The sequence below is a fragment of the Amblyomma maculatum genome, unplaced genomic scaffold, assembly GCF_055883805.1.
Source record: "Amblyomma maculatum isolate TAMU_Amacu unplaced genomic scaffold, ASM5588380v1 scaffold_14, whole genome shotgun sequence".
NCBI lineage: Eukaryota > Metazoa > Arthropoda > Arachnida > Ixodida > Ixodidae > Amblyomma > Amblyomma maculatum.
In genome coordinates, this window is record NW_028146739.1 from 726749 (window position 1) to 753234 (window position 26486).

The 26486-nt window shown below is 42.7% G+C and overlaps 1 protein-coding gene and 1 long non-coding RNA gene across 2 annotated transcripts; both read left to right on the top strand.

The window, feature by feature from the left end:
• The first annotated feature begins 3607 nt into the window (after positions 1–3607).
• Positions 3608–6444, top strand: LOC146172069 (uncharacterized). Its single transcript, XM_084586114.1, has one exon. The coding sequence runs from the start codon at positions 3814–3816 to the stop codon at positions 5041–5043; it is 1230 nt and encodes a 409-aa protein (XP_084442240.1). The 5' UTR covers positions 3608–3813; the 3' UTR covers positions 5044–6444.
• A 2419-nt stretch (positions 6445–8863) lies between these two features.
• On the top strand, positions 8864–12279 carry LOC146172070 (uncharacterized). The gene is made up of 2 exons (XR_014702629.1): positions 8864–9347; positions 9443–12279. It is a non-coding gene; the product is annotated as an uncharacterized LOC146172070 (long non-coding RNA).
• Positions 12280–26486: the final 14207 nt, after the last annotated feature.

The following is a 26486-nucleotide window of genomic DNA, read 5'->3' on the forward strand; positions in this document are numbered from 1 at the left end:
CAAGACTTAGAATAAAAACAACCAAAGTAATACATATGTCTCTTTGTGTGCATTCTTGTGACAACGTACCAGGCACATGGACTCTTGCGAAATTGCTGCACCTACTGTTCAGTAACCAAACATTTAAACACCCAGCACACCAATCCTGTTTTGATCTGTATTTTTTCATGTTTTCGAAATAGCACAAGTGCACTGGTCCACAGTCAAGAGATGTGTAAGAATGCCCTTCCCGGTTGAATTGAGGCCTTTTGTAGTTACAGAGTCAGCACCTGTGACTCAAGTCCCAACATCAACTACAGTTGGTGTCAAGACACATAATCCAAGGTGGGGCTCATTTCTAGAAGAGTCAGTATTTTAGTCCACATGGGCATGCCTGCTACGAGCAATGATGAATATGTTTTGAAAATGCCCAAATATTGCAGACGAGAAAAGCATGCTCTGCAAAGTCTGCATTAACCGTGCCCATGACATGGTCGAGCAGGGTCATGTGTTTCTAGTGAAAGTAGCAAAGGACAATTAAGCTCGGCTCAGTGACTACTTCTATTTCTTGAAGTACTGGGGAAGGTGGAGAGGTTCTGGGTGAAAACAGAACATATATGAGGCAACACAAGCAGAAGTGCTTTTAAACTGATGAAGAAAGTATACTGAAGTTCTTTTGGACAGCAATAGAAAATGAATTGACTGGTTCTGTTCAGAATTTGTGGTAGTAGCACAGCACAAAAGGGTAAACAAGGATCAATATATTTCTAGCGTCATCCTGACATTTCAACAACTCATTTGGCATCCTAGACAGTATGACGAAATATTTACAGCTATATGAGAAATGTTAACCTTTGTTTATATTTTACGAATTAACAATTAACTAAAATGTAAGCATGCACAACAAGGCAGAACATGAAGTCCCGGCAGCCCATGACATGAACTAAAATACAGTGATCATCTGCCCTGGTGCTTCTCTGCAGTGCACAGGTACAGAGGGGCGAAGCATACACAACAAACGGTGTGCTAGCATACAGGCAGGCTGTGCCTAAAACAGCTGAAAGCAACAACGATGCACTTACATATGAAGGCCAGTTCTCGGGAAAGCAACATAAAAAAAAAAAAAAAAAATACTGCAACAGCGAGTAGCTATACGGGTCGCTACCGCACCAAATTAACATGTACTACGTACTACTTTAAGTAAAGCACTGCACACTTGGAGAAGACGTGACCGAAGGGGCTGTAAGCAACTCGCACTGTACACAAACCTCGCAAGTACACACACTGTCCCGCTTGTATCCCAACGACGTGAAGGAACCGGGAGCACAAGTGATTAAAGTATCTACGCGCAAATTTTACGATAAATGACTGATGCAATAAATCCACTGTGAATTCTTTTTATATAACTTTCAGTAATGCTAAGAGAGCCTTACCAAAACAGTCAATGCGGGAAGTGTTCTCAATGTGGTAATATGTGACTCTCAATGTGACTAGCCTCTATAACTACAGGGGAGAATGTTTTTGCAGATCGACGATGCGCAATCACGTGACACATGGGTGACGTAGCCTACACGTCACGTACGCGTATCTCGCGGAGTCTTTCTTTTCTTTTTTTTTTTTTTTTTCCTTGTAAGAGGAAGCGCTCGCGGCGGTTTTGTTGAGGGGCTTTAGTTTTGTCCACGCCATGGCTCCTCCTCCAACACAGTCTTCTCCCCTCCCCCATGGCTTCAAGCAGTAAACAGAATTTTCCTCCCCCCGGGGGAATGAGTGAGCGCAGATTTTGTGCGTTCGCAGTCTTTTGCTTTCGTTCTCTTTCTTCCGGTGGTCTGGCGGGGTTAGAGCTGGTATTCGAAGCGACGCAGGGACTTCCGAGTCGCGAGTCTGCTTCTTCGCAGCGCGCTGCAGGGATTGTGATTGCTTCCTCACTACAATGAAAACGTGCAAGAGTACTGACCTTATGCGGGGCCTCAAATATATTGAGTACCTGCGCATCAGTTATTTGCACACACGCAGCTTTTTAGTGGCAAAAAGCAAATACCTTTACAGCATCTTGCGGCGCGTAAACGTTGATGTTTGGAATTAAGCTGTGAAATTATACAAGATGTTACTTAGCTTACGGATACGTCACTACATTATATATATATATATATATATATATATATATATATATATATATATATATATATATATATATTGTGAAAGAAGGCTAGGTTGAGACGGCAAGGTCGTGACGGCAAGGCCAGCGATGCCTTGTCTAGCGTTTTAATCCGGTGACAAAACCCAGGCGCGTGCCGGAGCCGGCGCCGCGGGACGATGATGATGGTATGTACAAATGAAAGAGGAGGATCATGGCATATACAAATTAAAGAACATCCACGGAAGGCTCACAATATATATATATATATATATATATATATATATATATATATACAGGGTGTTGCACAATTAGACCCGCGCTGTAGAATGCTTCTCCCAGCTAAACCGCGGAATCCTTGCAGTTCAGATTTCGCACAGAAATCACATTTTGTCGCTAGTATTTTTTAATACTAAATTTGTTTGTAGTACTTGCCTGATTCGATCAGAAGAAGTAAAATATTCCCATCGCCTGCGGCGGCGGCGACGCCAGACGAACCGCTGCCCCAGCGATGGGACTGGTGGCGCCTCCTCATGCTGCTAACAACAACTCTGTAGCAGGAAAAGAGGGGGCGACCGTTTCTGGCACAGGGTTTTAGTTGTTGTTAGCAGCATGAGGTGGCGCCACCAGTCCCATCGCTGGGGCAGCGGTTCGTCTGGCGTCGCCGCCGCCGCAGGCGATGGGAATATTTTACTTCTTCTGATCGAATCAGGCAAGTACCACAAACAAATTTAGTATTAAAAAATACTAGCGACAAAATGTGATTTCTGTGCGAAATCTGAACTGCAAGGATTCCGCGGTTTAGCTGGGAGAAGCATTCTACAGCGCGGGTCTAATTGTGCAACACCCTGTATATAGTTGTATGTACATAATTGAGGCGTAACTTTTAAGGTGCAAAAGTGGCTGATTGAGCCAGGTAAACGACAGCAAATCTTCAGCACTCCCTCCGCTGCCTCTCATGCCAAACCAGCCCATACCTTACAGCTAGCGAAAAAGAAAAAAGGAAGCAAGCGTGCATACTGCTTTACCGAGGGCAGCTCCAAGCCGTCACTCGTTTGAAACCACGCTGTCTACGTTGTCTAGCCTGCCCGCCCCTAAAGCCCCTTTATTGAGGGGCTTTACCCGCCCCTCCTTTCAACCTCTCCCTACTAATAGGAAAAAAAATACAGAAGAAAGCGTGCGGATGGCTAGATGCTCTCCCTCCGCCAGCTCGAAGCCGCGCTCCGACGGCCAAGCGCTTTTCTCGCTGCCCCAGTAGAATAAAAAAACAAAAAAAAAATCAAAAACAAAAAAAGACGTCGACAGGACACGCAGAAGTGACGTAGTAGCTCTACGTCACTTTTGTGTCACGTGATTGCGCGTTCACGACCGGCAAAAATACCCTCCCTAACTAAAGTGAGCTAGAATGGGGTAGTGGGCTCACTGGGGCTCTTTCCCTGACGCAGTCTGTGTCACATGCACTAGGTGGCGCCACCGCAGACTTCAATGGGGGCGCTGGTGTGCTGGTGGGACCACGTGCAGACTTCTGGGGACTCCGAGGGAATTTGCCAGCGACGTCGTCCGAAGCTAAGTGCGCTTTTATATTTATTGTTTAGCTTTGAAAGCGTATTCTCCTGCATGCGTTAAAGCACTAATTTCAATCATAGGACCAGGGAAAGCGGAGGTAACCGTTTTTCCCTAGGTAGGTGGGCGGGCTGCCTATGGGTCGTAAAGTTAAGGAAGACATGGGGGGCGAGGAGCTGGTGCAATGTGACGAGTGCAGGCGCTGGTGCTACATGGATGAAACTGGTTTTGAAAGCTTAGATGACGCGGGGGAGACTAGTTTCTCGTGCAAGTTGTGCGTTAGGTTTAAGGAGACCATTCTGAGGCTGGAGCGTGAATGGGCCGTAAAGATTCAGGAGCTCGGGAGGGACCTGAAGGTTGAGAGGGAGAAAAGGATGGCGCTGGAGGCACAGGCAGTAGAGCTGGTTAGGATGGAAGGGGCAAAGACCGACCAGCTAGAGGAGATGGGGTCTCAGCTCAGGGAAGAACAACAAAAGCGAGCCGAGCTGGAAGGTCAGGTGAAGGCGCTTATGGCGCGGACAGCGAAAGACCCCGGGTCGGAGCAAAGTCAGGGGGTGGATGAGACCAGCGTCAAGACCCCTCATGATGACGGAGATGGAAAGGAGGCGGGCAGAGAAGAGCACCCGGTGGCGGTGCAGTCGCAAGAGGCGGCTACACGATGCTACAGCGAAGTAGCAAAACAGTCCGCGGGAGGGCTAGCGACAAGCCCGGAATTGCGCGAGAAAGGTGAAACGCCGCTGCGACAGGAGAACCAACGAGAGCGAACCGGGCGGCAGTTAGCGCAAGCTGGAGATGAAAGGCTGGATCGTAGGAGAGTTCTGGTGGTGGGGGACTCAAATGTAGCAAGGTTTGAGGAAGCTGTCCTAGCAACAGTGAAGGGTGACAGGCGTTTGAAGGTGGAGGCCCAATCGGGGAAAGGTATGGTTGAAGCGATGACCAAAGCCCAGGAGGTGGTAGGGAACAACAGGGATGTAGAAACCCTGGTCATCATCCATGCTGGACTCAATGATGTCTTGAAGGGGACGAGCCGGAATCTCGGGAGGCAGTTAGAAGTAGGTATAAATAACATAAAGGAGGCCTCTGAGAAAGTACACGTGACTGTATGCACAATCCCAGAAGTAGAAGGGCAGTCCAGCAGAACAGAGGGGAGAGTAGTCGAAGCCAACCGGGTCATTAGGAGCCTAAGCCGACGACTTGGGTACACCACAATGGAGGTTAACAGGGATGTGTACGAGGCCGGCCTCCACCCGTTTGCACGAGAAGGCATCCACTACAGCCGGGCCACCGGTAGGAGGGTAGGAGGCAGGATAGGCCGCCAGGCAACAGCTTTTTTAGGAGGGCCCAGGGCCCTGAAGCCACCAGTTTAAACAAAGGCGACCAAGAGGACGAACATAGACTAGGGAAACATAGAAGCCATAGGAGAAGCAACAGGCATAAGCGCAAGAGCCAAATTAATTCAGACATAGGGTATATTAACATGCAAGGAGGCAGGAATAGGCTAAAATGGGAGGAAATAGACGAGCAGCTTAGGCAGGAGAAGTTAATGGTTTATGGATTTGTGGAGACGCATCTTCGGGACATGGAGCAACCACCCTGTAACCCTGATTATGCATGGGAATACTGCAACAGAACAGAGGGCAGCAGAAAGGGAGGGGGAATTGGGGCATTCATCCATAAAAGTACAAATTGGCAAAGAGTCAAACAGGAATGTAAGGAACATTTATGGCTAAAAGGAAAAGTGGCAGGGGAGCAAACACTCCTTGGCTTTGTATACCTGTGGACAGGAGCAACTGCCAAAGAGGAAAACAAAAAAATGGTAGAATGTATAGCAGGTGACATTAATGAGCTAGGAAAAGGATGCGAAATAATTATAGTAGGGGACATGAATGCTCATATAGAAGATATAGATGGATACACAGACTCGACAGGTACCATGCTGCTGGATATGTGTGAAAGACACGACTTAGTTGTCTGTAACAGTACTGAGAAGTGTGACGGGGTCATAACGTGGGAGGTAGGGAGTCTGCATTCGACAATAGATTATGCGATAATGTCACACAGGATGTACGATAGGCTAAGGGTCATGAACATAGATGAACATGGTGCCAGGAGTCTAGGCAGTGATCATAAACGTATCAAGATGAGTTTTGGAATAAAAACTAATTCAGGAATGAAACATGATGACCAGCCAGATGGGATCTTTTACTCGGAGCAGCAAATAGAAACAGCAAGCACCCAAATTGAAGCAGTAATCTCTAAGGATAAGAAAGCAGAGTGGACATACACAAAGTTAATGGGACTGTTTGGGCTAGAGTTGGCTAAGGTGCGAGTCAGGAAAAAAAGGACAAGACGAAAACCAAAGAGCTGGTGGGATGGGGAGGTGAAGAAGGCCATAGAGAAACGCCAGGAAGCCTCCAGGGAACACAGATATTCTAAGCATAGGGGAGACCCAGAAGCAGACGTTGAGAGAAAATGGGATAAATACATAAAATGTAGAAGGGAGGCATCCTACTTAATCAATGAGAAAATTAGAAGACAAGGTTCCCAGTGGCTGTCAGAAGTAAACAAAAGGGATAAAAATGCAGCTAAGAAATTCTGGCAACACTTGAATTCCCTGAGTAATAAGACTAGCCTAGAGCAGAGGTCTATTGTTACAGATCAAGGTATTCGGCTAGAAGGGGAAAAGGCAATAGAGCATATACGACTAACGATGTCAGAAAAGTTTAAAGAACAAAGAAATGTAGTAGGTGCCTTAGTAGAGGAAGATAGACCGGTTAGTGCAATTGTTCCAATTGGACAAAGGGAGTGGGAAAGGGCTGAGAAGAGAGTACCAAGTAGCACATCAGCAGGCCCAGATGGTATTCCTGTTAGGTTATTAAAGATGTTGGGCCCAAAGTCTAAGGAAACGTTAAGAGAGGTGGTGAGCAAAATGTTAATGGATGGCAAAGTTCCTGATGAATGGAGACTAAGTAGAATGAGCATGATATATAAGGGAAAGGGGGACAAAGCTGACATAGGCAACTACCGTCCCATAACAGTAACATCAGTGGTCTACAGGGTGGTGATGCAGATTATAAAGGACAGACTGCAGGCATGGGTAGAGAGCAAGGGGGTGCTGGGAGAGCTGCAGAATGGCTTCCGGAAACAAAGGAGGTTAGAGGATAATCTGTTCTCATTGACACAGTGTATCGAGGTAGCAGAAAAGGAACACAGACCCCTATGGCTAGCTTTTCTAGATATCAAAGGAGCCTATGACAGTGTACTTCAAGAAGCCTTATGGAGTATTCTGGATGTGTTAGGTGTGGAAAGCGGAGTAACTAATCTTTTAAAAGATATTTATAAGGATAACCAAGTGCTAATAAAATGGGAAAAAAAGGTGTCGAAGCCTGTAGAGGTAAAGAAGGGGCTTAGACAAGGATGTCCCCTGTCACCTTTGTTGTTCATGCTGTACCTGCAAGGATTAGAGGCTAAACTAGAGGGGAGTGGACTCGGCTTCAACCTTTCTTTATTCAAGCAAGGAGAATTTATCCCACAGTCATTACCAGGACTAATGTATGCAGATGATATAGTACTGATGGCTGACAACAGGGTAGATTTGCAGGAGTTGATGGATATCTGCGGTACAGAGGGAGATAAGTTAGGTCTGCAGTTTAGCAAGGAAAAATCGGCAGTCATGATTTTTAATGATAATGAGGCCGGCGAACATAGGATACAGGAGGACATGCTGGAAGTAGTGGATAAGTACAAGTATCTTGGGGTGTGGATAAATACTGGAGCTGAATACCTAACGGAGCATGAAAAATATGTGGCAGCTAAGGGAAGTAGAAATGCAGCCGTCATGAAAAACAGGGCGCTTTGGAATTACAATAGGTATGAAGTGGTGCGAGGGATTTGGAAAGGGGTGATGGTTCCTAGTCTGACTTTTGCCAACGCAGTCCTGTGTATGAGATCAGAGGTCCGAGCACGGTTGGAAATTAAACAGCGCGGGGTGGGTAGGCTTGCTTTGGGAGCTCATGGGAATACGCCAAACCAAGGTGTGCAGGGTGACCTGGGATGGTCTTCTTTTGAGAGCAGGGAAGCTGGCAGCAAGATAGCGTTTGAGCAACGATTGAGAAAAATGGGAGAAAAGCGGTGGGCTAGGAAAGTCTTCAGCTACCTCTACATGAGGAATGTTGACACAAGATGGAGAAGGCGGACAAGAAAATTGGCAAGCAAATATTTGGACAGCAGTAGGGGGACCAGCCAGGAATCATCAATTAAGAAAAAGGTTAAGGAAACAGAGAGGGGTCTGTGGAAAACAGGGATGGAGACTAAATCAGCATTAGAAATGTACCGAACGTTCAAGCAGGAAATAGCCAAAGAAAACATTTACGATAATTCTAGGGGCAGCCCATTGTTGTTCGAGGCTAGGACAGGAGTATTGCGGACTAAGACGTACCGAGTCAAGTACCAAGAGATAGACACGCTGTGCAGGGTGTGTGGGGAGGATGAGGAAACGCCTGAACACTTAATAATTTCCTGTAAAGGGCTCCGCCCTATAGTTCAAGGCAACGGGCCAGATTTAGCCAAAGCATTGGGGTTTAAGGATAATGAAGGGAAAATAGACTTTAAAAGGGTAGAAATAACCAAACGAAGGTTAGCTGATTGGTGGCTGAAAGGAAGGCAAGAATAGGTCCACACTATATATTACTATTCACGGCTAGGCGGCCTGTGGCGCCGCCGCCCGATTCAAAGGGTTCAGCCTTATCCATCCATCCATGTAGCGCTCTGCTGGTTGAGGGGTTGCGTTCGTGCGACCGCGGCCTTCTCGGTTTAGAAAAACGCACCGTCTTCGTCCACACTTTCTAGATTTGCATGTGGCAGCTATGCAGAGGTTGGATATATTAGCAAGTTGTGCTACTACTGGTGCTATAAGATGAACTAAGAGGTTTCTAACTGCAAACGCGTGTCCGATTTCTCTCCGGAGTCCTTGGCGAAAAGTGAATTAAGGCGCTTGTATGAAAATGACTGCGGCGCTCGATTGCCCAATTTTCTGAGGTTTGTGATTCACGGCCGCGATGATAGAGTACAGAGACACGTAGGTTTACGTGTGTAACGTGTAAAGCTGTATCCGTATTCTTAATAGGCCGCAGCTGTCAGCACCTTTTTGTCGCGCCTGCCTTCTGGATCGTGAATTTTAATTTACGAAGTGTCTAAAGGTACGTCCGACGGATCCATTCGATTCTCGTAAAGATACGGCGGACGTCGATATACAGGCTCATGGCTATATGCACGTCGAACGCAGCCCCATTCCGCTTGCTACGCGTGAATGGATCTCATCCTCTATGATATCAGCTAGCCGCGACTCTCGATGAGGTGCTACGAAGAGTGCATCCGTTCTAACATAGATCACGGTCTTCACTTAGGGTTGTGTACGGCAAACATCGCTGTCAAGCACATAGCTGCAGGCGATATGCTACGTACTGCACCAGCTCCACCAGCTGGCATCGAGATACGCACATTCACGAGCAGCTTTCGCTTCGCACTAAACTATCACCTCGATCTGCCCGTAATGCGAGCGAGCTATTCCTAGCATTTACGCTGTCTTAGGTCCTGCATCGACCTCTGAAGATCTAGCGCCGGCACAACACACACACACCTCGTCGTGCAGCTGAACATTCGGCAGTCCAAAGTATGTATGTGAAATGGCATTATGCTCGTTCCTCACATGCAGACCGAGGAAACAGGATGTTTTTAGCTAAATTCTTCGTTTAAATTCTACCTCAGAGCCGTGGCAGAAGACATGCCGAATCTACTAGAGGCCTGCACATCGACTCGTCGAGGCGAAGACCTACTGCACCGCACCGCAAGAGTGCACAACCGGAAAGCCGGAAGCGTGAATGATCCGAATTCCCTGTGAACAGCAATGTTCTTTGGTATATAGAGGATTACTAGACTAAAGTGCTTAGGCTGCATCTTTTTCTTGTCGTTGAAGTTTGCGTACATGTAGTTTAAACCCCCGCATGCTCGAGGTTAGCGTGACCCGACTGAACGGCCGCGCAGCTTTGAAACGATCGGGATCGATATGCATGCATCGCCGGGCTTAGGTACGCGGTAGAAAATGTGCGCTGCACATTTCGTTGAAGAAGCTGACTCTTGGAATTTTGCAGTGTGCCATGCAAGCGATCGTTGCTACAACCACGCATCCATGTTCCCACGGCTGGCCTACCCCGAGGCGCATAAATGTTCAACCGTGGACGTATCAATGATCGAAGAGAGGACAGATTTTCACAATATTGGGCGCGAAATCGATAGCTACCAGTGCTCAGTGTTAGAGAAATTCTGCCTTGATCATGCGCAATTCAGTGTTTCAGGTGTGGTCAGTAGCTATATAAGTTTGAACAGTTCGCCTTTCAAGTCAGCAGCGCCAGCGATGGATCGGCGGAGCGATTTTCCACGCTACACCGCTGTCTTGCTAGAAAGCCTATCTAGGCGGCGTTTGACATTCACCTGCATTTTGTTGGCCCCGTAATTGAAAGCAACGCCTTCAGAAACGCGTTAAATGTTCAAAAATGTATTCTCTTCAACAGTTTCACTCCAGGCTGTCAAAGCAGGCGGACGTTGATAAAACAGAGCACTCCAGTCTTTAGAAATCTGTACAATCACCTTCAGTTTGTAAAATTATTGGAATAGGTCACTTTACGATCGCTGGGACATAGACCCTCATGACAGCGCTTTCACGTGAATAAGGACCACACCAGGCCGAAAGCTTGTCTCATATAACATAGCTAACCAAAGTATACCTTACAGCATTGTGTTGATTTTTATGGTGCCTAAGCGACTAATGCTGCCATGCACCCAGAACAAGGTTTAATGTACTTATTTTGTGTGTAATGACTAAAATGTTCTTTAGGATGTAGCTTGTTTAGGAACATTTTAGGAAACCAAAAATGCAGGAAATTTGCACGTCTCTCCTAGGATCATGCTGGGATGGAAATGGATCTGTTGGAAATTGTACAAAATGTTTCCTCTTTTCTCGACTCTGGCGCATGTGTAAGATATGGTTTATTGTTAGTTCATCTCCACACTCCTTGCATATTGGTTTGTCCTCTTTCATAAGTATGAAGCTGTGTGTGAGGTGTGGGTATGTGTTTTGTGAAGATGACCTAAAATGGCTTCCATGTTGCGTTTTTGATTACTGCATGATTTCCATCCCTTAATGACAGGTTTGACAAGTGTAGTTTGTAGTTTATTTCAATGTTTCAAAAATCCTGCCATTTCACTCTCACTTTTCTTTGATACAAGCTTCTTGGTATCTTCATGCAGCATATTCACCCTCTGTAATTTAGCATTGCGTCAAGGTAACCTGGTTATTTCTTTTCATCACCTTTCAAGACTACTGTCCCGATTTCATAAAGTTTCTGACGACAGGAACTCCTTGGAAGTCATAGAAATAAATGAGATCCACAATCATGAGCTATCTAGGGTATGCATATACATGTCCATCGCTCAGTGGAATGGCGTCAGTACGCTGTTAGAACAGGTCTTGAGATAACAACAACCATTGTCTGAGGTGGTCCTTTAATGGGCATTGAAATGCTATGTAACTACAGGTACTGATAGAACTCTTGATCATGTTATGTGATGATGCGATCCTTGCATGAATATAGGTATACATTTCAGAATCTTCAGTGCACCACTTGACCATTTGCCACCAGTTTGTGTGAAAATGTATTTTTCATGCATGTTAACCAGTGTTTAACAGATGACCCCTGTGCACAAGCCAAAAGTGCCACGAGCCAAATGTCACGAGGCCACACGACATGGCAGGAGCTGTTAAGCCAAGCTTACAAAGTTATATTTGAAATATTTCAGCTTCAACGTTTCAGCTCCAATTAAGAAAGGTTGAGGCTTACAGAGGTCTATGCCAGGTTGTCTATCACCTAACAGGGCAGCCTACGACCGTATGCTAATGAGTATATCTGAGATAACAGAGACATGAATTAAGGAATTAGTAGTAATGTTTGTAACAAAGGGCATGTAAATTAACGAGAATCCACAGTGGGATCTGCAGACAAGAACCATTAACGCTGGCACACCATACCCTTACAGGTGGAGATTAGGAGTCTCCCTAATTTTTTGTCTGCTCAAAGCTTGTCATTTCCTTCGTTCTTCCAGATGAGGAAGATGTGAAAATGATAGCATCTAAAATGCCAGAGACCGCCGTTAACAAGGATGCTGATCCCAACAGCGTAAAAAGGAATTTCAGAAAAGATGGGTGACTAGTAATGCTGGCAACAGTTGAAACTAAGTGGAAAGGCATGAAATTGAAATGCAACATATGCAGAGATATGTTGCGAGACGACCAGTCTGTGGTGTGCGACATCTGTCTCCGTTAGTTCCATCAAGTGATTGGTCAAAGCAGATGGGGCTTGTGGTTTTGTGATAAGCGCAGTGTAGTAGCATAGATGCAACCTTGCCCATTAATAATTCGAGTGGAGTAAGTGCATTGTTTTGTTTTGTTCATGGTTTCCATGAAAACATTATGAGAAATTTTTTCCTAGAGAATGTTTGCTGAAATGTGAATATAATGTGCAATAAAACTAATGTTTTCTTGCTGTTTACTTTTCCTTGTATACATTAGTTCTGTGAAGAAAACCACAGGCTAGAAAGAAATGTAATGGCATGCATTTTGATACTTGGCCCCGTTGTGCTGGCTCAGTAGTTAGAGTGCTTGGCTGCTGAACCCAAAGATGCAGATTTGGTTCCAGCCACAGCAGGGACATTTTAATAGAGGCGAAACAATAGGCCGTCATGCACCGTGCGGTGTCAGTGCATGTAAAAGAACCCCAGATGGTCAAAATTATACCGGAGCCCTCAACTATTGTGTTCCTCATAGCCGTAGTTATTTTGGGATGCTAAACCAGATATATATCACATCATACTCTGAGTAAGATGCTATTCATGGTCAGTTAATCATACACTAAATGATCAATTTTTTTTCTGCATGGTACAGCAGCTGTTGTACAATTTTACTTTAGCCTTCATGAAGAATATCACACTGGCTCCACATGGCCTTCTGTTGACCCTTGATATGCGTCACAATCACACACCCGAGTATGTATTTGTCTAAAGGCACCTATGCATGCAAGGAGGGGACCGTTACTTTCCACTTGTCAGAACTGAAATGCATGATCCACGTCAATTCTGTAATTCAACTGCTTGCTATTTGAACTGTCCAGCATTGATGCAAGTTTCAAAGAACTGCAATTAGCAAATTAATCTAAGCAGCAAACCATGCCAAGAACTGCTTCGGTTTCATCTTTAGCAACTGTTTGGGAACTAAAATTAGCCAAATGTTGCAAAACATAGATGAGAGGTTACAAAATCTAAAAAACAATGCAGCCTACCTGTGGCATGTAGGGTTTCACATCCTAAAGTGACATATGTAGCTATGAAGAATACCGTAGTGGAGAGCTCCAGACTAATTTGACTGCCTGGGCTTTGTACTTTGAATTGACATCTTGCAGAAAACAGAAGCATTTGCATTTCACCTGCACCAAAGTGCGACTGCCATCCTTGGGGCAAGTAGCCTAACGTGCCACTAAGATGTCGCAGCGTGTACGTACATGCTATACATGTCAACCTTTCTAGCATTAAAGCTGTCACATGCATGGCAGATATTCATGTTCAGCTTTGGACTGACAAGTTTAAAAGTGTACTATTTGTGTTTGTCTAGCATGAAAAACAAAGGAAACTAAGGAAAAACGAAAAAAAAAAAAATGAACATAATATGTTGAAAAAGCATTAGTCAGTAACACATAAAGCATATTCGTTCCTTTATTAATGATAAAGTGGCCTTCAACAATAGTACAAAGCCTGAACATTTAGAAAGGTGCTGTGCCAGGCAGCTATTTTACAGAAACCTGAACCATTTCACCTGTAGTAATACGCATCCCGGCGGTGTGGGCTGGGCACTTATTTTTCGGTGCACTCCAACATGCGAAAACTGCATCGTGCATTCCCATTTTCCGAGTTTTGAGCTCTGTAGTACAGGCTAACAAATTGTCGATGACTTATTTTCGTCTGATTGTTGCACAGCGCGTGTAAATAAATTACCACTGCACCTAATAAACACTGACATGCACGTGCAACATCGCCGATCATAAACGGACACACTGATGTCCGTCCGGACATCGGCGCACTCATCACAGCACTCTTCGTAGTCTCACATAGCACTCTAGTAGGACGTAATCCGTAATCACAGCATCTCACGGTAAGCACAAACCACACCTCCAGTTGTACAACAAACACGAATGACGCGATGCTTGGGCTAGAGACACGCCGGCGGTGCCCAGCTTTTTCAGCGCCGCTTGTACTACGTAGAACTTGCAGCACCAAACCTCAATGCGAGCAGAAAGCGATGCGTTACGTGACGCATCTCATCACAGATGGAAGTGAGGAAACTTTGAAGAATCAAAACTACATAATTACATAACGACCGTCGTAGACGTTAATCCACATAATAACGAGGACCAAATGAGCGGGCGTGCGGGCCGCGGGCTGGCCGTCAACACCGCGATTACATGCGCTTGCGCTCTGGTCGTGCTTGCCACCCTGCCGCGGTCCAACTCACGTAAACCTATCATCATGCCATCACGTAGTATATCACCCATTCTAGGCACTATTCTTGCCACTGTACTATTCTTTGTAATTTCACATTTCACGCATGCAGTATGTAGTACATACTTCTTACACCTCGCACGTATGTACACCTCATACCAACTTCGATTTGGCTACATATGGCTACCATGTTGTTGCTACAACCACATCTGAGTCCGGCTTTCCCGACGGATCCCAAGGCCCATATCGGAGAAAAATGCGTTGGGTCCGTCGGAAGAACCCTACCGATCGGGTCCGTCCGCCGTACCTCTGAAAAATATTTCCCGGATCCGTCGGACGGATCCCGAAGAAAAACGCACCGGGTCCGTCGGACGTACCTTTAAGACCATTGATCGGGTCCGTCCGACGTACCTTTAGCCACAGCCTTTAATTTACTGTCGACGCTGTTTATGGAAGAAAGGTGCATAAAAATTGCCACAAGTCATTATTGAACGCATCTTAAAAGCTTGCAGTTGAGCATCCCCCGTCCATTATCAGCAGTTTAATCTGAAAATTTTCAGATAACTGCACAATTGCGAATTAGCTATATTCGTGTAGACAGTGTTCTGATCGATAGGGAAGGACCTGACAGGAGCTCTAGGAGTGTGAAAACAAGGATTTAGTAGACATCTCGGGCTGATGAGCGGCGGCTCCACTGCTAGCTTCCTTGACAAAAAGTACACCCGTGTTAATCATAAGTTATGAGAGAGGCGAGGCGCGTATATGTTGTAAGCATCCGATTTCTCGCGGGAGCGTGTCTTTTACTACTCCGAGTGCATCAATTAATTTGCTGCCCGAATGCAGTTTATGGCACGAAAAAAAAAAAAAAACTCCTTGAACATATATTTTCGAGAAGCACTGCATGTATACGGCGCAAATTTAAGAAGACAACACAAGAAAGAAAAGGACAGCACATGCTCACATGGCGTTCTTTTATTTCTTGTGTTGTCGTCTTTGCGCCGTGTACAGTGGTTTTCAAGTCATGAATGATCGCCCCACAGGCCGTCATTTTTCGAGCTTACTCAAGAAGCAAAAGCTGAACTTACAATAGCTGATTTCCCATTGTCGCGGAAGTTTGCGCCGAGTAAGCGGTTAGCAGGCTTTTAGAAGCTTCGCAATTCAATTTCATTAGACTCTATTTAGCAACATATACCCAGTAGTGTGAAATATTAGCTTATAATCACGCGCTTCGGCTATAATATGCTGGCTGTGGTCAACAGATATACCAGCGTATTCTTGACGCTTAGTAATGCGTTGAATAAAGTTGTTTCCTAACTACTGGTCCTCCTTTTTGTTCACATTCGTGTCTAGCTTTGTGCTTCCTTGATGCAGCATGTCGACAATCCGGCTAGCTGGCCCTGCTTGCCCTTCCCCTGGCTTATTGTTTTCACAAGGCCATAGAATGAAATACAACTGAAAAACTAGGCTGGTGTACGTGTCATTGATGTGATCAGGTCATCGTGTATTTATATCCTTTAGGGAATATTTATATTCGCCCCCATTATTTTCCAAGAGCCACATATCTTTCGATTCGTGGCGCCTTTCCCGTAAACATGTCCGGCAGCCTAGCACAATGGTTTTGTCATCGGGGTGGCTTCTTCGTATCAGAAGTCACATCGCCCACCGCAAAACAAAACCTCCGCAATGGCAAGAATACAGCAGCGAAGGGGAAGGCAGGCAAAGGCAAACGACACGCAGCGCGCGGTGCCGCGCGCTGCTACATTGAAGGCGGCGGTGGCGGCCCCCTGCGGAGGCGCGCATAACTAGAATCTGCTGACATAGGCGGCGTCATCGCAATGTATGGCGCCGGCTGAGGAGTGAGCCCACTACCCAATTCTAGCTCACTTTACCCTAACTACAGTGCGCCGCCATTTGTAATACGTCCCGCAGTGAAAGTAGCTTGCAGCAGTGCCGCACTGTACCATTTGTTGACAAAAAAAGAAAAAGAAAGCAACCACAAATGAAAATATTGCACTTAAAAATTAAATTTCATGCTCTATAATGGTCCGCATAGATGGTGTGTTTTAGTTTTCGCCTGCCGATTCTGTTATACCATCCATGGCTGCAGCTGAGATGGCAGACGACGCGGCCTGGGAGACAGACACCATACACGAGATAGTATACAACTTCGAGTGTCTCAGAGAATTGCAGTGAACAGGACATCCGACCTAACGACGCCGAAGCGTAGCTATATATTATCCGTAGAGCTTCCGTGCAAGCAATTCTAGGTTATATGAAATGCGAATCACACTAGGGTCGCGGTAGTGCGCGCGGCCTGTTACCATATGTGCCACATATATTACAAGTGAGACATATGTACCACAGAAAGAACAGGGTGCTCGCATTTGGGCGTAACAGCTAGTTGAATATATTACGAAACGAGCTGTGGTGATCATGCAAAATAATAATAAAAAACTAAAATCTTTATTTAATGCATGCGGGTTGAACTATATATAGTCACGCGGCACATATTATACCTGCCGAATTTTTCAGCGCTGGAAAATATTTACTTACTGCCCCATCTCAATGATTTTCCAGGTACGCTGTTTTTGAAAGAGAGAGAAAAAAAAGGAACACTGTAGAATGATGGAATGCAAGGACGTCTTCAGTATACAAACAGGGGGCTTCTCTGCATGTCAACTTATGTTGCTGTAAAGCCCACCCATTATGATAATTTTTTTACAAAAAAGTACCCGATATCCTCTTGACTGGCTGTGATGCTGCATCGTGGGCGGAAGCCGGCAAAGCAGTGATAGGAATTGGTTAATGTGATAAAAAAAGATCTATGTTGAAAATTTATAACTTTTGCTACAAATATATTCTACAATTTAGCTCAAAGGACGGGATTGCTGCACATATATTGGTCATGTTAATGTAAATTGCTTGCCCGCAGAGTGAACCGCATGCAAAGGTGATGACAAGACCTGTTTCCGCTCATAGATACATGCTTCATCTATGCCAATAAACAATGAACAAGAAGCAAATCAGCAATTGCCAAATAATTCTTCAGCTGGTAGCAACATTAGAATAATAAAACTATTGTGTAAGTTGTATTATTGTTTTTGTTACATAAGTAATTATCTGATCTTTTCAATGTTATAATTATTATGTTATAAATTATCAAAGAATATCATTATGTTGTATTATAAACATTATTTAACATTACAAAGCAAAATCCCTTTGATATAGTCTTCTCTACATCGTTATGCACTTTTTCAATAATAACTGTGAAACAACATAATAAAAATATACTTGAAGCAGTGGGTTGCAGAATTTTCCCCCTGTCTCTTACCGCGAATACATTTTAAACTAACAGTACTTTGCAACTAAATCTCTTAAATTCTGCCTGCAACAAAGCGCATATGCACAGATATAGTATTTTGTTAGAAAGGTTTGCTTACTACCCATTCATCACTACCCCGTGGGGCACCCTTTTTTTTTTTCTATTTACATAAACAATAAAGCAGAGGGCTCTGGCTACTCATTTTCACCCACTCATATGAATCACCTGGTCTGACATTAAGCATTACGTTAACATATCTACATAATATCACACAAACACAGTCAGTACACTAGCATATAAAACCAAGTACTATATAGCACCTCTTAATTATGGCCTGGTTATTATATGCTTGGCTCCATGCATGATATCGACGCGAGTGCACCGAGTTATATATGTTGTTTAGTGTTGTGCAGGATCATATATATGTCACTATATGACTTGTTGGAGTCACTCTAGCTAAAAATTGTTTAGCTGTTTGACTGGAGATGTAAATTTTCCATCTGGAAACAAAAATACATTTCAGATGGATAGATAGTTCAATAATCGAGCCTGAAAACTATGTCATTCTGGCAGGAATATATATGGTTTCCAGCTGGAAAGATTTCCCGTTCAAAAGCCCAGCTGTAATTCAAATTATTTTAATTCAATTCATCTAATTTATGCTGAACATTTCATTTATGAACTCTCGGACAAAAAACTGCAGAGACAGTTTAGGACGAGGTAAGGGAGGCTGCAGTGACAGAATTATCAAAAGTTCAAACAAGAAGTTTCTAACGAAGAAATTCAGCCTTTTCTGAGTGCATGCATATAAATGAATGATGAACCAAAGTACCGCCAATATGCAACATTACTATTCCTAAAATAACATAGCAAAATGCACACGAAATTCCCATTTATAGGTTCAGTGAACAAGGTACCATGCATTGCACAGTAAAATAGAAAACACAGGTCCCTATAGAAATATTGAACACAAAACTTTGTCACTCACATGGTTGATATTGGAAAAATACAGTTTATTTAGTAGAACCAGCACTGTACAAGTTAAAAGACTGAAGGAGGTAATTAGTTTGGCAATGTCAAATCATTCCTTTTTCACAGGTACAAAATATTAAAACAATGTTGCCCCTGATTGGGTTATTAAATTGCTGACATTTTTCGTCATCAAAGTGCAAATGATAAAAAGGTGGTAAAAATAAATTATGAAGAAATAATATAGATAGACAATTTGATGCTGAATGATTAGCTCTGTTGAAGCTTGTCAGTACATTGTTTATGAAACAAACGGCTTCTTTTTTTTTTTTTTTCTAGAGGCAGAGGTGCACTGAAATCTTTTTTTTAGTAGTTGCCTTCCATACCAGCATGCAATAGTTAAGGTGGGAACAGAATATGACATGGTAAACTTGATTCTGGGTCTGAAAGAGGGCATACCTACAACAGGAGTTTTTTGGATACCTGCTCAATATGACTATCCCATGTCAGCTGACTTGAGAATATACACCTAGGATTTTATGGTGTATCACAACGTTTATTTCTTGACTTCTTAATTTTAAATTGAGGCTTGGGAAAACATGTTTGTTTTTAGGTGCAAATAAAATTCCTTCGATTTTAGTTTCGTCAATTTTTAGGCTGTTTATTTGGTAGTTCAAGTAGTTTTTACAGTGCACTAGCTGTTAGCCATTTCAAACATATCAAGTTTATTAGTTGAGCTAAAAAACAAACTTAAGTTGATGCATGAGATCATTTATGTATAAATTAGATTTAAGAACAGCCCAAGAATGCTGCCTTGTGGAATATAGGTGCAAATCCATCTAACTGGCTTAAGGAACAAATTTCTAGTTCATCCCAGTTGGATAACAATGGATCCCCAACTGTAATTCAACTGCGATTAACTGGAAATTTGTTCCTTGAACCAGTTAGACCAGTTAAGGTTTTCACCTGGCATAGCAAATTAGAATGATAGCCATTGATGTGAATGTACCGAGTTCAGCCGGTTAGATATGATTGCAAAAGAGCACAATCTAATTTATTAAGAGTCACATGGCATAATAAATAAAACAAAAATGCCAAAAGTGAATATGTCAGCCTTAATGTTGTAACCATAGAAGGGCGGATCGACCTGCCCTTTCGAAAGCCATGCCAAGATTTTGATAAAATATTGTGCTTGACTATGTCGAGGTGGCTTAGAATAACCTTTTCAAGGCCCTTGGAAAATATTCCTTCATCTTTTATATATGACCAAAACTTTTCCTCATTTCATGTCATTTAGAAAACTTCCAGATGAGATAAGCAACTAGAGGTTGAAAATTCTGTAAACATGTAGTGCTAACAAATGTCAATGTCGAAGCTAGTGTACCACAAGAAAGTATGATACACTTACGATTCATCTGTGCGATGGCAAAGAGGGAGTTAAAGTGGCCCCAGTAAACAAAAAACAAAACAAAATAAAACATTGGAACCCCCTGGAATGTCAATCGTACTGATGCACTCAATTTTTTTCCAATTGGAATTTTCCTTTCAAGTAGGCAGCCCAATTGGTCTCAATGGGTTCCAGTTGGAATTCATAGGAACCCACTGGAAAGTCTATTTGGAACACTTGATTCCATTTGAAAATCTCATTTCAGTTGGTTCCAATTTGACAGGTCACTTGGATCCTGCAACTACTTGTGCAAAGTAGTCTATAGAGTGCCCTCTGTGCATAACTATAGTATTAATCAGTTCATATATGTTCCAAATGATTACTCGGTTAAATGAATCTTTACCAACTGGTTAGCCCACTTTATCAAACCCATTCAAATTATCATCAAACCCGACATTCTAGTGGAAATTAAGAAGAAGAAATGGACATGGGCAGGACATGTAGTGCGAAGAGAGGATAACCGATGGTCGCTGAGGGTAACAAACTGGATTCCAAGGGAAGGAAAGCGTAGCAGGGGGCGGCAGAAAGTTAGGTGGGCGGATGAGATTAAGAAGTTCGCAGGGATCAAGTGGATGCAGCTAGCACAGAACCGGGTTAAATGGAGAAATATGGGAGAGGCCTTCGCCCTGCAGTGGGTATAATCAGGCTGATGATGATGATGATGATGATCAAACCCATATGCACACAGTGAGACAATTACCATCTGAGTCCAATTGGTCTGGCCAACTGCACTGGGTGTATCCATGGGAACATTTCCATATTTCACAAAGAAAACAAACACAATATCCAAAATAACAACAATCAGCAGTTAACTTCTGGATGACAGAAAACTGGACGAGTTGGTTTGGATATATGACTATCAGTAGCTTAACCTGTAAAACACAATTCTTCCTATTACTATCGCTGAGCCTACAAAATTAAATGAAATAGCTACACTCGAATGGCAAGACTGACCCCAGCATGAGAGTAGGAATTAAGAAGTATGTTTGCTTGGTGTATGGAATCTTGTGTTATATAATGCATCTGTGAAACTGTACAGTATTGCATTTCTTATGCGAGACGTATGCTTGCCTGTACTCCTTGATATCCATCAAGCATGTTTCCATGCAAATTGTAAGTCAGTCTACCTGTTGTCCCATTCGGTATGTTCCGTTGGACCCATTGTATATACATACCATTGGCACATCCCATTGGACCCACTGAGTGCAATTGGTCTCACCTATTGGCTGCAATGGGTTAAGTGTCAAAAAACACCATTGGTTCCAGTTGGAAAATTAAATGGTTACAGTTGAAAATATCCAATTGGTCTTTTTTGACTGAGCTCGTATAATGCAGGCCCTGAAAGCATTAATTCAGGTTGAATAAGTACTAGTAAAACCCCTTTATAGTAAAGTCACTCGGACCAGCAAATTTCTTTACTATATCTGCTTATCAGAGCTGCTGAGCCTAGTGGTAAAGAGTTTAAAAAACTTTGCTTTTGCGATTCTATAGGTATATTTTAATTCATGGGAAGTACGTCGGCACGGCCAGACGCACTTCAAATTTTTGTCAAATATGTATTTACTATAAAAGTGAAAAAATTACAGTTGTCTGCAGAAGACGAACTGGGACTTGAGTTTTCATTAAATGTAACCATGAGCTGTTTGCTGTAGCAAGTTCTATGCTCAATTCAGTTTAATTGGCTAGCCATTTGGTCTGTACATCAGATGTCAGTTTATTTTCAAGGTGAAGTTAGCAAGCAGGAGATATATATGGCTTGTTTTTCTTCACTGGTACTTGAAGCAACCACAGTCCCAACAGTCTTATATTTTAAATAATATTTTCCAAGTGCTGTACTGGAAGCTTCACTTTCAGAAGACTGCAAATATAAATAAAGGAATTGCAGTACTCAAAAGCAGTAGATTACTGCTTCATGTCTCCTTATCCATAAAATGAATGAATGAATGAATGAATGAATGAATGAATGAATGAATGAATGAATGAATGAACATTATATATTTTACACTTGACCACAGCAGCTTGCAGTTGGTAATGTTCACGCCATAAACATTTCCACCTGTCTCTCCTCCCCCTCCCCCCCTTTTCGCCCGTGACGGCAAGTGTAAGGCACCACTGTGCCTATAGCTGACACAACAGTGAGTGCTGCTGAGTACTTTCAACTAGTTTTGAATTTCAACCACCTTGCACCATCTGTCCCTTCGACGGACCCTCGACGCCACACGTACCTTAAATTCTGCATGGAGAATATATGGTTGTGACTCAGCGACTGCAGACGAAAAAGCTACCACTCTGTAGCTTGAAAGTGAGTGACCCAGTGCAAAAGCAACATAAACAATAAAATGGCATACAAGGGAGCTTGCAAACAAAGCTAACGAATTACACGGCAATATGTATATATATATATATATAATGGAATAATAATGTTGGTGTACATCAACCATACTCACGACAAAATGCAACTTCAGTGCCCTCAGAGATGGGGAAAAGAAATCATTTACCCTGGAAGTATATTTATTTACCAATTAAATGAGGCAATGAGAACTACTTTAGTGCCCGCAGTGTCTTGCATAATTTATTCTTAAGGGTGGCAGAACCAATTTATCAGTGCATCGGGTGAAGATATATTTCTCTTTTGGTTTTAATTTAGCGAGGGACACAAGAAAAGCAGCTGCTGTGGGAGAAGAGAACCTCAGATAATATACTAGCTGGTATTTAGAGAGGACATTAATGCAAATAATCTTATATTTAAGAAGACAAATCTGCTGTTATGAGCTGTATAACTGCCCCGACAATTAATCTAATTACTTTCTTTTGAAGCATTAGTAACTTATTAATGTTAGTGCTTGATGTAGTGGCCCAGACCAAATGGCAATAGTTAAGATAAGATTTAAATATTGTGTTGTAGATTATCAACTTTAGATTTGGAGAAAATTCTGAGACATCTGCAAAGGACACCAACAGACTGTGGCACTCTTTTTATGTAATCTGTTCTGTTCCTTCTGTATGTGCATCAAAAATGACGCCCAGCGATTTAAAGCTGTAGATAATTTCTATTCTGTTATTAATTTTTAAGGTAAATAAAATGGGCATTGATAAAGTTGCTTTAAAGTTTAAAAGTCAAAAGAGATGTCTTACGATTGACAATTTTAACAAGTCCATTTGATCTTAACCGTGACTGAAGAACAATGTTTCCTCTTTTTAATAGGTTACTTATATATGGACGAATCAGTAAGAGAAAGCTTTTATCATCAGCATACAGAACATATAAAACGCTGCAAAACTACACACGCTGCACCTTCACTTCTTGCCACCGCTGCCTCATGCTTTCTGCTGCACAGTGCTGGGAATGTTCGCCCGTTTCTTCCCCTTAACTATTTCTTGGTACACTTTTACTCTCCTTTACTCTCTGAACGGACCGCGCCGCTTCCTTTCCATGTTTGTAGACAGCTTTTTCCTTTTTTATCCTACGCGCTGCGTGCTTTCCCTCACGGCTCCAAGGCCTTTGTAAAGTAGGCTGCTTCTGAATACTGTTAAGTCTGGTGGTAAAGCCACTTAAAAGGACACTCGGTGTTATTTTTGTATTGAAATACAAAATAATAATAATAATTCTTTTCCTCGTGATTTTAGGTAGTACGCGGGCGGCGATGTCATATCTTGGGAGTCGTCGCCGCGGCCAGGCCCACTTTACTATACCAAAATTATCTTTACTTAAAGAGGGGAAAAAGTACAGCTGTCTATGGAAGATGAACTGGGACTTCAGTTTCACTTTACTATATCCGAGTTTATTACAGCGGGGTTCTACTGTAGTTATATGCTGCATCAAGTGGTGAACAAAGCTCAGTGTTTCTAAATGCATCCATGAGTTACCAATTAATACTATCGATATTATCATATACATTCCGTCAGAATCAGTAAAACTGTATGCTGAAGAAAATGCATGGTACAGCTAGTGAAGTGAAACTGCAGTTCCATTTTGCCGCCTATAGATAACTTCAGTTTTTTTTTTTTTTCATTTGATGTGCGTATGTCTATATACTATCCACATGGTAAGTAAAGTATTTAAATAGCGCTCCAACCTGATGGCTCAGTGATTGGGTGCTCGACTGGTCTATTGAAGAATATGGGATCGATTCACGGCTGTGGAGACTGCTTGGAGGTGCCCATGTGCTATGGGATGTCAGTGCACAAGTGGTAAAAATTTATGAAGCCCTCCACTACAGCATATAGCCTGAGTCACTAGACGAAAAAAACACTAATTCCTGCTGGATTATGGAACTGTGTACCGAAATTATCCAACTGGAAAACTGTGATTTCCGGCTGGGAAAAAGCAATTCCAGCTGGAATGACATCTATTTCCTGCTGGATTATGGAACCAGAAATCATGTCTAGCTGGAAAATTTACACCTCCAGTCAAGCCTCTATCTGGAATATCATTTTTTTCAAGCTGGAAAATATGGCCGTCCAGCTAGAAATTCAGCTGGAAATGTGCTTTTCCAGCTGAAATGGGTACGTTTGAAGAAAGTCTACTAGGTGTCTATTTTCATGGTGGTTAACTGACCTAAACCTGTTACTAAGGGCAATTTTAGTACACTCAAATTAATGTGCTTGATATGTGCGCCATCTTAAATGTGTGTCAAATTCAGCTGCCTATAAAAACAGCTTGTATTAAATATATGACGGTACAATGCAGATGTTTTAAACATTAAATATCTCAGTTTCTCTTAGGCATGCAAATGTTCAACACAGCATGCCTCTCCAGGGCATGTAAGTTTCAAGTTACATATCATTAGCATAAGCGCATTCACTATACAGCTAGGACAAAGGCAACTATAGTTTTTCTGCAACTAACCCTCTCCAGTGTAAACTGCTTTATCCCTACAAGCTATCTACTTCACCAGCCCACCTGGCTATCTGGGTCCCCTTGTTACATATATCTTTTCCTGGAATTCATTCCTTTACAACTAACTGTTGGATATCTTGCCTTTGAGCTCCTGCTGGTTCACTAATCCACTAGGCACTCTTCCTACCTTTGCTGCTGTCTTAGATTCAATTTCAAGCCTTTTTGAAGTTTCTATCTCATCAATGGTCACAAGCAAGGTATCATATAGGTATCATATACTCTTGGAGGCATATCGATTACCAGCTGCTAGCCCTGATTTCAGTGGGAATGTACTTGCCAGATGCACTACACTAACATTACAATAAAGGTGCAATTCACAATAGCCCACATTACTATTTTAGATACATGAAAAGATTATCACTTAAAGTCAGGGGGGTGTCTGAGAACCCTCACCAGTTTTTACGAGAGGTCTGAGACCCCCCGCATTTGAATATATCCGGTGTCCAGCACTGCACGAATATGAAGCAGGTGCATCCGTTTGGCAAAGGCCTTTATTGCCTCATCGTTGTCGTCAGCCAAAGTATCACACTTTTGCGGCAGCTCTGATCGGTCGAGACAGGATGACGTCATGGAGGTCTCGACCAATCACAGAGCACCCCCACAGTATGCGCGAATGCGTGGCTTATATGGCCATATGGCAATCAATGACTGTTTACTAATTAATGAATATTTAATAAATTAATGGCTAACTACAAATAAATGACTAATTATTTATTTCATTACTAATTACACATTAATGCCACATATCTGGTAAAATCAACCACACAACAGTAAATGTAGAACAACTGCAAAGATACAAGGAGCGCGATCTTGTCACTGCGCTGCCAAGCAGAATGCACTGAATAAATGCACTTGCAGAATGTGAAAGAGTAGTCACTCGCTTTACTTGTAGCAGCACTCATTGCTACATGCGCAACAGTCGCGTAGCAGAATGCAGCACTCAGGCTTACGCCTTTCATCACTTTAGTCGCCAAAGTGTCCTCGAATTTTATTCTTTTCAGTGGCAATCAGGGAATGCTTATGATTGTTAGAAAATTTTGCAGCAAGTTTTTGTAAGAATTATTAATTTTAGTAAGAATTAGAATTTTCTAAAACCTGTGATGAAGAAAACAAAAGTTAGTCCTTTACACAGAGGCTGGAACTAATTAAGGTATTTTCACATGCCATCTCTTCGGTTTTGCCGGTTCGCACTGTGTTTTGGTACTAGCTGAGCAAATTGTCAATATGCTCACGCAATATTATTCAGATGATGTACTTGTCACCAGTCAAACCAAGCTGGTAGCTCTTACAATATTTTTTCCTAATTTTCATTGCGTTCACTTGAAGTGTAAAAATTATAGTATATATATTTTTTGCTGAGTTGATTTTACATTTAACATGCAATTAAGATTGTACTTTCTACATAAAGTGCTTTAAAGAACATAGCACTCTTGCTGCTTCTATAAAGTGTATTCAAAGGCATTTATTTGCAAAATTTCTATTTAAACTTATTCACTCTTATAAAATTTTCTTCGCAACCAGACAGTCAGAAGTTCAATTCTCGATGTGAACTGTGCTACAAGATAGCGGT